This window comes from Folsomia candida, unplaced genomic scaffold, assembly GCF_002217175.1.
Source record: "Folsomia candida strain VU population unplaced genomic scaffold, ASM221717v1 Fcan01_Sc002, whole genome shotgun sequence".
Taxonomy (NCBI): domain Eukaryota; kingdom Metazoa; phylum Arthropoda; class Collembola; order Entomobryomorpha; family Isotomidae; genus Folsomia; species Folsomia candida.
In genome coordinates, this window is record NW_019091194.1 from 14,517,493 (window position 1) to 14,533,469 (window position 15,977).

Sequence of the window (15,977 nt, forward strand, 5' to 3'; positions counted from 1 at the left end):
TAAGTCAAATCGTTATTTAATTGTTACCAATTTGTCTAGATTGCGGGGGTGTGGGAATTGTTTGACAAAACATATTTTCTATTTATAGGTCATCTCCTTCATTGTTCCAGTATTTCTCTTAATTGGGGTACGTTTTTAAAATTTATTTTCATTGCTGTCAAAACCCTCGCCTTACAAATTTACATGAGATGCATCATTAATTATAAAATCCACGTAAACAATATATATGAAAATAATAATACAAAGTGCATAAAAAGTACATTTAGTAACTTAATGAATACGTATTACACAATTATAAACAAGTTGCAATTATAAATAAGAGTGCACTATTTCGATCACATCGTACGGTCAGCCTTGAGTGAAAATTAGATCAAAAATTCAAAAGTACAGAAAATAGTTGATAGTCAGGTAGAAGACAAATCAAGAGCAACCCCGAGTTCAGTCTTTACCAAAACTTCGAATATACCATTGCTGATAACCATGGTGTTGTACGTGGTCATAACACGATTATTCCATGGTAGCACCCACCCAGTGGTTAAATTGCCGTTGAAACCACATCTTCCAATATAGAGAGCTTCCCCTAGCTCGGTCCGACCTCCAATTATGGGGTTTGGAGGAATCTGTCCTCGTTCAGCAGTGACCCATTGGACAGAGTCAGGTGAAGCGACTAGCACCTAGAAAACCAAATAATTTTCCCAGCTCAATAAAACTTGAAGAACATCTCTATAGAATGCTATAGCACAGAACTCAGCGCATCAGTTTGTGAATTTTCAAGCAATTCAGGAAACTGGAATAAATCACCAGAAAGAGTTTCACAAACTAATGATGAATTATTCGAATGTATGATTAAACTCACTTCATAGTCATCACTGGTGCGTCCCTCGGTACCCAGGGGGAAAAAGTGCTTGCGAGATTGAGCATTCAGCTTTCCTGGAAAAATGCCCCCGTTGTAAGGGGATCTGGAAACGTAGAGTAAGGTCCCATGTTCAAATCCACCTTCCACTGCATCCTGAGGGATAGGATCATTTGACGAGGAGGAAATCCACTGACAACAACCGCCAACGTGTCGTACCGTTGTTGGACGAGAGGAACTTTCGTCATTTGCATTGGTGGAAGAACTACTCTGAGGTTCCTTCTCTTTGGAGATTGCTCCATTCCTTATAAAATAAGAGAAGTGAACAGAATAAATTTCCATAAATTGGAACAACGTTTCCCTCAACCAACTAGCACCGGGCCGTTGGTCGCAGTAGGAAAAGGAAGGAAGGAAGGAAAAAGGAGTAAATGACAGGTGACAAGGTCGGTCGAGGTGCGGTCAAGTTCATTTTCATTCACTTTAAATCCTTTAAGATTTCTACACAACTCTTGTACTAAATGGTTATAGGTATCTACAAATACGTATCTACAAAAAGAAAAACTCTACTATCTGTAAACTATAAGCTCACATAAATCGACTTCTTTCTTTTTTGTCCAGTTCAAAACATCAAATTCTATGTAACTTGTTAGAACAACTTGTCAAAATAAAAAGACGACCACTCACTCACCTGTACAGACAGGTCTTGGCGTGCTCATGGAATTTTTCTCCAAGAACGAGTTCCACGCATCCGTGATGTTTGTAATTGCAATTGAATTTTGAGGCCAATATTACTCCTTCCATCACAAAGTTTCGCGTCGTGGAGAACGGCGCTTTACACAAGGGACATTTGTTCAATTGCGATTTACAGGAGAAGCAAACATTATGACCTGCTGTGCAGAGATAGATTGGGGGCAACGGTACTTCATAGCATGATGGGCACTCGAGTTGACGGGTCAGCACGTCCAAATCAGCAAGTTCTGCCAAATCGCCGCAATATCTGGTTTTACTAGAAAATAAAATATTATTATTCAGTACTTTCTTGACTTGAAATTTACCAAATCGATGCAAAATTCGAAAAATTTACATGTTTTCCCCCCCTTCTCCAGTTTTTTCTGCTGTTGATGACGACATTGCACTCACTCAACACACATGTGGCGACAAGTACAAATAAATACAAAATAATCAAGATACCGCTTGAAATTAACAAGAGAGATTTAAACTTTGTCACGTTGAGTCCAGCTTAACATTAACACAGAAAAATTCAGCAGTCAAAATAAGATTCAGCAGTCAGCGGAGCAAAACCCCAATATTAATTGAAGAATGCATTTTGTTTACAGCACTTGTATTACTTATAATAATTATAATAATTATTATGTACGCCGGTGTACATTCTTGTATTAATTTTATTTTCTATCGCAATAATAAACTTCAAAATTTTGATCCGGCAGATTTTTATTATATTTTTTTTCTCAGTAGGGAAAAGCGTAGTCAATGAATAATGCTCCAACTGTGCTCCTCGTTAACGTGTGTGTGTGTTTACTTACCACAGTTGACAGTACAATATTATCAGCGTGTAATGGTACATCCGATGTACAGTGCAGTGGTCGCGTCTTATCTATGCATGAACTTTTACCTATTTACATTGCATGAATCCGACCAAATCAAGCAAATGTGTACAAGTTTTGAATAGTCTTGATCAAGCAGGAGAATGAATTTCAGATTTAGTACAACTCTGAACTCTGCATTATTATGCACCTTCTTGCTGGCGGTGACATTATGAAAATTTAATGGCACCATCACACCGTTTTGAATTGAATTACATTATTTTGCAGAAATACATTATCATTAATCTGTAATAATAATGTATATGTTGATGGCTAGTCCTCCTCTCTTGAAAATGGGTAAACTTCCTTGCATTTCGTTATTTCCTTCTTGGAGACAACTACAGATAGGTACATACTGGATATGGCTGCGAAATGTCTGAGAAAGGACAATGGTCACATGCATAAGTAATAATAATAGCGATTTTTTTGTGGAAAACCTTGCTCCTTTCTTTCTTAGCCTCAGCAAAATTTCTGCAATTTCCCATTTTTTACCAAATGTAGTGCTCTCTCCGCCTGAGCTTCTATCGTTCCTTGAGAGATTTTGAACGGGAAGTGAATGTCTTCTCTTTGTTAATTTATGGGCCACCCCATGCTGGCGCCGGTTTAACTCCTCTCTTACCTAAATCCACCACCAGTCTGCTAAGCAAACTTTTTTATATATATTTTGCTCGTTTGTCCTTTGAAATCGGCCTTGTTTCTTGTTAGCCAAAGCAACTCGGGCATGACGGGTGGAGGAGGTAGCCCGAGACATATTTATTGTCAAGAAGCAACCTCAAGCTCTAAACGCATTTCCCCCACGAAAATTGCATCTTCTCGTTGAACGGAATTTGTCAATTCAACACACAACGTTTAGCAACTCTCCTTCAATCTGAGTCATGACCATATAGTTCTCCCAACGTATGAAAATGAAGCTGATAAATAATTTGAAAAAAATTCATATCGGTCGATTTAGTGTACATTACATGGATACGTATTTTCTTTATTCTCAAAATTAAATTGCACCCTACAGTAATACCTAATGTTTTAGGAGCACAATTTTTATCCTTCAGGTTGGATGTTCTTTTGCTTGGATGAGGAAAGTTGCACAGGAATCCGAGGGTGGTCATTCATTATTATTTGCAGAAAGAAAGCCAGCCAGCAGAGACCAAAACTTTGCCTTTCCGGTTGAAATGTCACTTTCTAAGACAAAGCACAAAGATGTTATGTCCACCAAAAGCCAAAGGAGTCCGTGATAAGGAGAGAAAGAGCAGGGCAAGAAATGTGGCCCAGTTTTGTTAAGTTTATTCAGTTCACTCAAGTGAAAATATACAACAAGGAAGAAGACAGCGAGGGCGATATGGGACGGGCTTGCCCATGAACCGTGTATACTTATATGTCTTCTGTGTATTTATTCTACAACTTGTTAGCCTTGTTGTACTGGCATTATTTCGTGATAGGAGCAGAAGAAAAGCAGAAAATGAAAGGGAGCTTTTTCCTTCGAAAGCTGAGATAGAATCGGTAAATTATGAGGCTTTAACTCACAGGAGACAACTTCAGGGTGTATTTGGTCCTAATGAAATCCTCCTCCATTTGGGCAAAGATGTTAATCCAAGACGAATAGAAGTCTTTATCTCACAATGAATTAAGCAAAGTTTGCTATGAAAGAAAGAAAGATCGTTCGTTTGTTGGTTGGTTGGTTGTGTTTCGTCTTCCACAGAATTTCTGACGGGGAACTATTTAGCTGGACGCTGGATGGTACCTAAACAAATCGTGTTTCTTTACTAGACAAGGCATAAACACAAAGGAAGATCTATTCACAAGAATATCCCATTTTTCAGTGTAATTTGTGCCATTGGGTTTCATGGACGTCAAAATGTCCGTCGGTAAAATGCATAAAAGTTGCGTTATAAATTTCAATTGCAAAGTTTGCCTTTTATCAGAAACCCAAATAAACTTGTGAATAGAAAATTGGCCATCAGAAGTTGGATTGATTCTCAATCCCGTTCATTTAAAAGTACTGATGGCTGAAGAAGATGTAGTAGTCTGCTCAAATGTCATGAGAGTAGAAATGTATAGTCGGAATACATTGAAGCGTGATTTGATCGTAAGAAGTAGAGGAAAACTTTTCATTTGGAAAGTTGGAAAGTTAACTTTCACGGACAGGTTGTAAAAGTGGAATGATCGCTCAATCACGATGGCTGCTTAAAAATATTCAACACTGATCAAATTGAGATCTATTTAATCGAAAGTTTTTTGTTGAGATTTTTATTTTGCTATAAAAACTTAAGAGAAGAAAACGAGAACCGGAATTTCGCAAACACTTGTGAATTGGAACAAAGTAGACATTTCTGGCTGTATTTTGTACTTTCTACATTCTATGTATGTATTTATTATGCACCAATAACGTATCATCTGACCTGACTCTCATCACTTAAACAAAGAAAAAAATCCGAACGCTAGTGTTATTTAACATGCAATTTATGTCCATGTGACTCTACAACTCTTTACTGTTTTACTTATTATTATCAGTACTTTTTGTGTTAGTTTTCGCTCCACTTATATGAACGTTAGTCCTGGTTGTAAGTATATACTATTCCATGAGAGAAAATAAAGCGAAACTTCTTTTTATCAACTTATTTTTCTTGAATTCTCCGTGGAACTCCTCTTTGTTTGTTTTGCCATGCTCATTCCGCAAGGATATACAATAGAAAGGAGTGTTTGGTAACTGCTGCTGTACAGTTTCAATTGCTGGAATTCTGCTTACTTTGGTCTAGTCGGTTATATACAAAAGATATGAATTATGCTACTATCGCCGTGAAACCCAATCGGCTACTGCAACAAGCAGGTTAACTTCAAACCAAAAACTTAAAACTCGAGTTAGATTAAAATTTATGCCTTGAGATGATTATCATTGCAGCGTGATTATTATTGCTCTAAAAACGATAACAGGTAGTTGAGTGATCATTAAAGACGCACAAAATCGCTACCCATCCATGCGCCTCCTCTTGTCCGCCTGTCACTTTCTGATACAATTGATGACCATGCCGACCCATGGCTCCTTTTCTCCCTGACGTTGACAGTGACACACTACGTAACTGCCTCGTAAACACTTTGCTGTCCATTTTCTCTCGCTTCTCTTGTATCATCACAAGCAAGAAAGGGAGCAACAATGGATTGAAATTATAAGAATTGTAATAGATTTCCTGCAAAAAGAACTGGTTCCAGCTTAACCACCGCACATGTATTTATAGAATACAGAAGAGACAGTGCGGACACTGCTGAACCTTGTGAGATATTAACGGTCTAGTGACTGATATTTATCACTTTGGCAGGCGTTTTCGGCTTCTCGTTCCCCAGTGTATGTTCTTTTACAACTTTCACACTTTGCCAATGCCAGAGAAGAGTAGTACGTATTTGGAGGAAATGAGTACCTACTTTATTTAGCGCTGTAAATAAGCCGTAGAAATTGTCATTACTTTGAGATAATTCCAGTGTCATCATTGCAATGCTATGTCTTGGAAGTATGTATTAACAAATATACATTGCACGCTCCTGAGTCATCTTGGACATTTATTCTAGGAGGACTCACTTACGTAAAACCAATATAAAAACAACGGGATGTCGCAATATCCCGTATATTCTTCAATTGGCATCTCAATTTTCGTATTTTTGAGTTTATGCCAAAGACAGTGATTGAGAATAAAGAACACCTTTGAACTTTTTTTTTACTTTCTGACGAAATCGTATTGTTTATATTTTCCTTTGTGCCTTCCTACATTTTATTGTCGAGGATAACAAAAGCTTTTAGTTCAAATGGATGTAACACTATACTCGGTTCAACTTTATGACTGCTGACGTATTTGCTTTCCTACTGCCTTCACGTGACTGACATTGTCAATGTTTACCTCTCTCTTGATTGTGAGTACCCTTCAATTGGTTCTCTTTTCTTTGTGTTTGTGCTCCACGGTGTGTGCCATTCTTATTTTCTTCCCCAATTGAGAAAGTTTTTGAGAAAAGTGAGCTGGATCGAGCTTTGATTTAGTTGGTAAGAAGCCTTCACATAGACGGGACGGGACTTGGGTTTCTCGCCAACTTGACTTTCTCTTGCGTGAAACAGGATGTAGGCCAGGGAGAACTATGGGAAGAAAATTAGAGAAAATCCATGCAGACCAATCACAGGACGGCTTAATTGAAATAGTCTTCTGTTTGCATTTATTGATACAAACCTGTGTGCTTTCTCTTCAAACATTTTAATAATTCAGTAATGGAACCTGTTATTGTTGATAATTAAAACGCACATTGGATTCCTATTCTTGCATCCTTTATATTCAGTCTTATTTAAGCTGCATAATACAGCAGGTTGAACTACTTTGTGTATTGCAGGGTAAAGCTACAAATTCTACATGTTCACTCTGTAAAACCCAACAAATGCATATATGTATGGTATATTTACATATTTAAATACTCATGATCAGCTCATTTTAGTAGTTTAGTTATTTATCTATATAATGTAACAAAATCGAATTTATTTTCTTTCGAATTATTTTAAATACAATTTTTGACGGACATCGTAGACTGTACATATGGATCTACGATTTTTTCCCTTCTATTTGAATAAGATTTCGCATGTGGAGGTGTACATGTGTATTTTCCTTTCATCTTCTAGACCAGGGCTTGACTATTGAACGTTTTCTTCTTTTTAAACGCACTTTGAAGTTAGTTTATTTGAAGTAATGATAAAGGCCTAATTCCATTTGCACAAGTTACCTTATGCCATGTAGTCAATACCTCAGAGTTCAAATTATTACATCTGCGACAACTATGCTAATGCTAAATACATACATTACAAGTTGGTTGTGCACAAAGAAGTGCGTATCTTCATAAAATAACAATATGCAATAAAACCTTAATTTCAAATTAATAAACTTATGGTATATTTAGTTCCTTTCGGGCTTTCTGGTAGGTGGTCAAACTGGTTTTCAGGGCAAACAAATATCTCATTTATTAACACATACAAGATACCAATGGGTGATGCTGAAACATGTTGCTTTTTCATCGGAAGAAAGAGGGTCTGCACATTTACATTCTCACACAGCTCCAAAAATACTATACCAATTATAAATGATTGCATAATAATTTTAAAAGTCAAACTTATTTCCAAAAACTGGTTTGCCTCCTCGGAGAAGGTGGATTGAGAGTAATCAAATTTCGTTCGCTTTCCCACAAAAGTTTCTCTTTTCTCTGCATTGCAGTATAATTTTGTCATGATCGACATAATCAAGAAATCTGTTCTTTTGTCTACTTATTGTTACTTAGCATGATTGTGATGAGACGTTGATAAAGGTTTTCTTTCTTCTTGATGAAAGCTCAATTCCTTCCTTTTTTCCTGCTCCGCCATTGAGCCATTTTCAAATTAGCTTTATTGTTCACTCGCTTTATGAAACCTTCATCGTAGAGATCTTCATCGTAGAGATCTGGGTGGCGAAGAAAGCAAAGGCACTGAAAATGTTTTATATGAGCACGAGTGTGTAATTACTTACATATTTTCTAAAGGAGTACTTCAAAATGGCGTAAAGTAGTATTATGCACTATGCATACATACATGTGCACAATAGAAGTTACTACACATGTAATGTAGTTGTGCCAAGTCATTACTTGTTTACTTTCACCCCGCTAACATCAGAAATTAAGTGTCATGCATGTACTACAGCTAGCATTCCTTTGTGAGTAATAATTCTATCGCAGAACTTGAGTGTATTAATTTGTTCTACATACTTTCTATGAAATGATAGAAACAAACATGCCGTAGCTCTTAAAGAGATATCACTTTATTCAAGCTTTCGAAATCAAACAGATTTATTCTCCGGAAAGAATTTATTTATCGCTGAAAATAATAAAGTAAATAAATTCATCGCTTTGATAGAATTTGCCTAATTTTAGGCCTTTAAGAAGAATTAATTTCGAGCAGCTTTACATAAATCGGATGCCTCGGATTCAAATCACTATATCAGTTTACGTAACTAATATTACAACATAAGTCCAACTAAGAATAGATAAGGCATAAACTAGGGTTTGTTATTTTTAGAGATAGAGAGCGAACTGGGGGATTGAGAAACACTGTCAAAAGATGTTAACCCTGGTTGACTAAATTTGGATTAGTTTCCAGCTTGACAGAGATCCCCTTTGATAAGATGGAGAGAGAGGGAGGCTGAGGACGAAGAAAGTGACTGTTCCATCCCTGCCAGTGACCGAGTGGGTCTCGGGCTTCCATTAATGCTGCCATTTGGGATTTGATGAAATGGACAAGAGATATATTTAGTGACCAGCCCCAATGGAATGGAAGGACATTAATAGCAATAACCTTTGTGGTCCAAATACCTCGATTGCCCTCCAAGTCTTTAATTTTGGTGATGGAACCCAAGGCGAGTTGGTGCTGGGTAGATCTCTCTCATCGTGGCAGCAGCATAAATTCGCCCTGCTGCAGTATCTGATCCACTTCAAGTCTACTTGACTTTAGGTCAACTTCACCGTCACGTCTTGACTTGACTTTCTCCCTCCAGCCCTGCTTCCCTCCTATCCATCCACCACACTGTCTGCCCTGCCATTGCCTTATTGACTGTCCTACTTTCCACTTAAATAAATAATAAAAACTCTGCCGCTGTTTTGCTTCGTTTAGTTTCAGCTGCATTCTCCTCTTCCAAACCGAAACTACTCTTGTGTGAGAGAATTTTCGCTCGTATTTTCAAATAATAATGGGACATTTATTGAGCATTATGTTTTCTTTCCCTTACCTGAATAATCTCAAAACGCAAAAGGGAAAACTACTCACTCTAACTTATCAGGCAAAGAATTATTAATGGATCATTAAACAAAGTAGTATGACTATTTCATCTCGTGACAATTATGAGATTGTTCGTGGTTCTTTGATAGTTTGCCTCGTTCGGTCGTTCTTTCCTATCACAAACTCAGGAGAAAGTGGATCACTCAAAATTTTCCTTTCCCTAGCCTTGCACGCAATAAGAATCCCATATCCATCTAGTTAGTTTGGTGCGGTACATTCATTTGGTCCACATTGATACATAAATGCTTTACAATGGAGATGACTTATTGCAGTTAATTATGCAACTAGGGTGGTCGCTCTGGTAAAACTTATGGTAATATATATACATAGGTAAGTACATACATGTTTTAATCGCAGTGAGCTGACCCAACGCTTTTATGCTAAATCTGGATAATCAACATGTGAGCATAAACTATTTAGCAAAAGTAGCCAATATGTCAACGTTAGTTTGTCTACATTGGTACGGATATGCCTACGGATTTCATAAATCACGATGCATTCGTGTATGGAATTTGCTTATATATTTTGAACCAAATAATTTTATGGGAATAAATTTAGAAAGGATAATAATTATCCTTTCTAAATTTATTCGAGTGGGAAATTATTTCCCACTCGAAAAAAGAGATGGACGAATTACGAGAAAGGTGAAGTTCGCATTTTCTATCAGCACGACAAGATTTTGAGGAATATGAGAAGAGTTGCGACGCAGCAAAGCGTCGAGGCACAAAGTGGCTTTATTTTGGTTTCCTGCTTGATTATCCACGAATAAAGGGTTTACGGCGAAGAAAGTCAGGAATAGTATCAACTCTTCTTCTTTTCTCCCATTCTTGAGAAACCCTCAGAAAATGGTGTAGAATGGGCCATTAGTTTCATCGATTTAGCCATTTCACATAAGAAAACGAGTTTTTGTCCCTCGCTCGTTTTGTTTGTCGTTCTTCCTCCGCTGTAGGAAAATTTTGAACCAACTCCAAAACTCCATGTTCCTTGCAATAAATATCAAGTTTGGAATACTCCCATAATTTTAATAAACACAAAACAAATATCTGGTACGCCTTTGGAAAGAATGAGACAGGGAATGAGAGAGGATGAGATTTGGTGGCTTGGTTTTGCGGTGGTTCAGCGTGTCATTACTTAAGGATGAAAGTCGTCGTCGTCTTCTTCTTTCTTCCAAAAAATCCAAGTTTTGTTTGACGAAGAGAAAAAAAAGAGATTATTTTACCCACTTTCTGAAAGTTTCTTTTTTTTGTATTCACTTCAGAAGGATTTAAGGGACGCTCGTGTCCAATTTCAAAGTTAATTTACTTAATTGTGCTCTTAGTCATATGAGAGTCCCTTTGGGTGGTTAGGTTAGGATGGCGCATGTAGGAGCACTTTGTCACAGATGGATTTGGGACGTTCACTTACTCAAATTACTTGTTACTACTTACCAACAACCTCGAACTAGCTGAGTACATAAGCTTTTCTCGTGAAAGAAAGTCTCTTCGGCTGTATTCAATTTCCGCATTGCTAGCTCGGTCAGTCTATACCGCATGGATAAGAGGTCAACCCTATTTTTTCGCCTTTCCCCATTTTTTCTTAGTGAAAAACGACTTGTATATTTTCTGCTCCCGTTTTCCGTGTGTGCGAATTAATGTGCCCTAATTCTGCATGTCTTTACACTTTCAAAAGTGGTTTGTGACATGCATAATATGCATATTGTATACACGAGTTGGTATTCTATAGTTTGAGCTAACACAATTCCAGTGTGCATTTGATTTGACAGATTTCACGCTTACGTTTATGCTCTGTTTGCTGTCGTCGCATCGTCAAACTTCAAATCTTATTATGGGCTCATCTTGTTCTTGTCCTTCCTCTCCTTGCTGGCTGTGAGGAGAAAACGAGAAGAATGTTATGCAGATTTGCGAAATTACCTTAATAGTTTATGCAAATGAATGGAGTTTCATGATTTGAAAGTTCTCGTGAGACTTGGTTATGATTGAGTGGCACAGTTTCCGTCCAACTTTCAGTCCAGAAGATGCGGGATTATAATCTTAACCCTAATTAAATTGGAATAATAAAAGAGATTTTCAAGGAAAGCGTGTCCCTTGAGACGTAGTTTCAACAAGGACGTCACTCACTTTCATCCAACAACTCATATCCCCTACCTCCGCTTCCATCTCCTCCAACAAAACCAACTACCACTTTAATTGAAGCATTTTTCCTTAGGCACCCAGCCACCTAATGCATACGTACACCCAGCTATCCATCCATACACACTGCTCCTCTTGTCCTGTTGAATCTATTATTCTTACTTTCAGTATGCCTTCCATTCATCAGGCATTCTAAATATGTACTCCTTTCTCTCTTTTGAAACCTCTTCAGCCTCCGAACGTAACACCAACACGTAGTACGTACATCGCACTCATAGTGCAACCATTCGTACCCCTTTTCTTTTCTAACTCCATCCGAAGCAGACAAGAGAAGGGAGAAAAGACAATCTAACTGGCTCTCTTGCTTTGAGTTCAAATTTTCTAGGCTACGCTAACCGCCACAGGGCACAGGAGAAAGTTTTTGTTGCATACGTGATGATTTTGATGTGATGTTTTGCGGGATGTTTTGCATACATCTCAGGAAGGATGCAGTGAACGTTTACAAAAGTTCAATTATTAAAAATTAAAATGAAGCCAGAGCTTCAAGACGTAAATGTTTTTTGTTTAGACATATTCTGGGAAGTTTTCTATGCAGCATGTACACAAGTGCGCATTTAGTAGATACACATATTTATTTCGGCACTTTAATAGATATATTTATCTACCTTCCTACGATTGCCATTTCCTGTTTTTGCAAAAATTTACCCATCTTTAACATATCCTGCAATACTCTTTTCCCACTTGTATTACTTCAACTTCATCCAAGTTTTTGTATGACCACTAAACGAGGATTATGACTGGCTGACTGTCTCAGAATATATTTAGATTTTCAGGGGTGAAATATATTGTTATTAATTTACTTCGAGTTGTATTCAAAGTTCCATTTAGATAATTTAAAAAACAGAAGTAAAACTAAACTACTCGTCACGTCACTTATTAATAGTAGCATAAGTGCTAGATATTTGAGAAATATTTTAATGTATTACTAGTTTATGCCAAATTCGCATTTATTATTTGCTAGTACGTATTATACTAATATTTATGCTGGACAGCAACCAATTTCCCTTCAAATTCATGCTAAACACGAGGAATTTAGAAGACTAGACGTGAATTAGAAATGCTGCTTGAGGAAACTTAATTTCCGGAAAAGTGGATCTGTGCTAAAGCCAAGGAGCGACGCAGATTTAAGAGCCTACTGAAATAGAATTCTGCTACGTACGTACGCATTGTATACACAGCAGAAAAGTTTTAAATTTTCAGAGCTTGACAGACGCCTACTAAAGTGTTTTCCAGTTGAGAGACAGCATGCGTCAAGCATATGAAACATTCTGAGTGACATCTCATCCAATTTGTGATGTGTAGAGAGAGAGATAAGTATGTGGCGTACGTCTTAAAGTGTGTCACCGAGATTCATTCGTGTGAATAAATGCAAGAAAAATAAATTTACAAAATTCAAAATTTCATTTCCGCATAGCTTGTCCACACAAAAATGTCGTTATAAAGTGTAGCTTCATCTAACATCAGTTCACGCTAAATGGCAATACATACACTACTGTATGAATGAATGTGTATGAACATGGCACAACTATTAAGGAGCGGCAGGACTGAAGCAACTTATTGGGTTCGATTTGTCCGTCTGTCCGTTTGTCAGCACGATGACTTTCGAACAAGTAAATTTTTTGTTCCGCTTTCGGATATCGACATCTAATTTTTAAAGTAAGAGGAAATTCGTTTATAGGTCAATAGGTCACGTTACGACTGTGATGATGGAGATGAATTCGATGCAGTGCAGCGGCCAAAAATGTCGAATTTTTAGTTTTGGTCGTTTTAAATAGACGTAGTTTGGGGCTTTAATTTCAAAAATCACCATCATTTCTACAGGAGGTCTAACATCAAAAATGCTAAATTTTCGCGTTTTGAATCACATTATGTATTTTATAGCATATTCAATAAAGAACTGGATTTCCAACACTTTGCTCCGCTACATCATTATGTCTGTTGCTGGAGTTTATCTAGCCAGATTCCAACTTTTACAGAATTCCAGTTACACATATGCACACAGACCTAAGTGGTTCTCGTACTTGTGAAAGCATGCGCCGTTTATTCCGTAATATTCGTGTTAAGCACGCCGACTTCATACTTCATTAATTTTCCATTTCTTTAGCAATAATAAAAAGGAAATTGTGCTGCATATTGAAAATTTATGTAGTGGAACAGGTGCAAATGGGAAACTTATCACTTTTACGTTGTCAAACTTGAGAATTACTTTGGTACCAACTGAGGACGTTCAAAATACTTAATGTGTGTAACGTTAATGTATTATATGTAAGTGTGTTACACTAGAAATTCCAGGAGGGCAATCACCCATTCATCCGCACCACCAGCAGAAGATTACAAAATTATTAAAAGACATTCATTCAAAGCATTTTCCACATGTGTCTGAAATTCGAAATTCGGACAAATTTGTTCTAATTTTAACCTATGTAGTAATTTTCGCCAGAATAGATGCACAGTTCGTGATTGCACAAGTAAAATAGAACATATTGCTTCTTCTTTCATCTCATTTGTTCCACTGTGGTTTGAAATAACTTCTTATGGGTTCTCCAGAGGCCAGTTTAAATTTCTTAGTTTTTAGCTTATTACTTCAATTAACTCGTTTTTGGCAAAGGTTGTAATTGAGTTTCTGCCTGGTCTCGGTTGTTCCGTTCTTCTGAGTTTCCTCCATTCAATCCAGCAGCTCTTTAACAACCTGCTTCGTTTCATCCGTTCGGATTCGATGCGGTATATTATTATATTATTATAGTTTGTTGGCTTCCTTGCCTCTGAAATTGTCCAGCCTACTGCTCCCGAACACTAAAAGCACCAACAACCAAGTAATTGCATGGTTGGCTTGGTTGGAGGCAAACCGAGTCGTGAACTAATTTGAACGCAATCCACTTAGAATTTACAGGTATCGTTGTTTTATTAGATATTATCCTCAGTCCTCGACTTCCCTTGATTTACTATTATTGGTTCATAAAACTGGTTAGGCACTTATACAGTGGTCCTGGCCCTTGGCAAATAACTGAAAGAAATGAGAGTGGTCTGGTGGCCTTGGCTTTTGCGAAACGGGTCTCACAGGAACAGACAAACTTTTCCAGGGATGAGTTGCTTCACCACCAGCCACACATTCAGGTCAACGTGTAGATACGACGGGCCATGTGTTTGGAGCCCAGCACTTATTAACAAAATTGTATCAGACCATGATGAAGATTATTCAGGATACAGGATGGGATTTGGCTGTTGTGGGGAGAGATTAAATATTATTAGTTTTTGGGCAACGAGATTGACTACTTTCGCAGGAAATAATCAAGTCGATAACTTTGTTAGGCCAGCCTCCAATTATATGTTACACTAATTGATTTATGGTTAATGTCAGGAATTGCTGGATAACTTTATTGAATCATACACACGATTAATGCTTTGTTTGTCTAATATGATTTCCTTACTTCATTAGGGGCGAGTTAATTTATTACTGATATCAATTTACCAACTTCATGCAAGATTTTAACGTATTACGGAAAGTTTTCAACTTAATTCAGTTAAAATATTGGCATAATTCCAACGCAGATAAAAATCTCCTGCTCGAATTAGAGCTAAAGCTAGCAAATTATTACAGATATTTCTCTACGCCATGTCGGGGTTATTAGTGGTCGGCTTATTCGTCGAACCGGGCAACACAACGATGCGCAAGTAATTATGGGTTCAATAGAATTAGCGAGGGTTGTTCCTTCGTGGACGCATCCGTCTCACACATATCGCGTGTAGGACATGAAGTAATAGAAATGATTAGATCGTTATTCAAATTATCGTTATTGGCTCATCCAATCCGCTCAAATTAAGGATAAGTGAGGCAAACACTCATTAATCAGTGTAGTCACTGTGGTATGGTGATAAATAATCCTATCAAAGTTATCCTCAGGTTAGGCAACTGGCATGAATTGTTCAATCCACCCAGCCTCATCTTGAGGATGCAGGTATATGTATTTCATCCCAATTCCTCATTGGTTGCTTACTCACTCTTCTGGTCTCGCCTCTGTGGATCAGAACTTTCCCCAAACCTCCAACGTTGCTACACCTCCAATTCGATCTGCAATTTCCAAGTTGGTAGTCGCACATTTCACTTTTAGTTTAATATTGAATATTTAGCTGGGAATTGTACAATATTTCTAATATGTTGACATTTTAGTTGCAAGTAACATTGTATCACTCGAATATTAATGGAGAATCCCTGCATAATATTGAATAATTCTTGGAACTGTTGGACAAAGTAATGCTGAAGAAGATGAGTGTCACTTCTGGAAATTCAATTTGCAATCTAATCAAATACCTTACCCGGGTTACGGGTAAATCATCGTTGGATAACTCGAAGGCGGGTAGGGTGGTAGTTGGACAACTCGTAGTAGGGTAACTCGGTGGAGCGAAAAGTGTCGTAGTCGGACATTTTCGTCGAATTCAATTTTATACCATGTGTCGTCCCTCTACAAAAGAGCATTTTGTAGTGTGCATAATATGGTAAAAAGCAATGGAGC

At 37.5% G+C, this 15,977-nt stretch overlaps 2 protein-coding genes across 2 annotated transcripts in view; one reads left to right on the plus strand and one right to left on the minus strand.

Annotated features, from left to right (window-relative positions):
- Positions 1-15,977, plus strand: part of LOC118434361 — a 79,038-nt gene that overhangs the window by 49,604 nt on the left and 13,457 nt on the right. Inside the window, exon 11 of the mRNA XM_035847677.1 lies at positions 89-127. Coding sequence (XP_035703570.1) covers positions 89-127 — 39 coding nt within the window. The remainder of the gene's footprint in view (positions 1-88; positions 128-15,977) is intronic.
- LOC110844856 lies at positions 102-2,407 on the minus strand. The gene is made up of 4 exons (XM_022091179.2): positions 1,938-2,407; positions 1,542-1,859; positions 857-1,157; positions 102-674 (listed from the first exon to the last, which is right to left on the minus strand). Exons 1-4 carry the CDS (start codon positions 1,982-1,984, stop codon positions 405-407), a joined length of 936 nt encoding a protein of 311 aa, XP_021946871.1. The 5' UTR covers positions 1,985-2,407; the 3' UTR covers positions 102-404.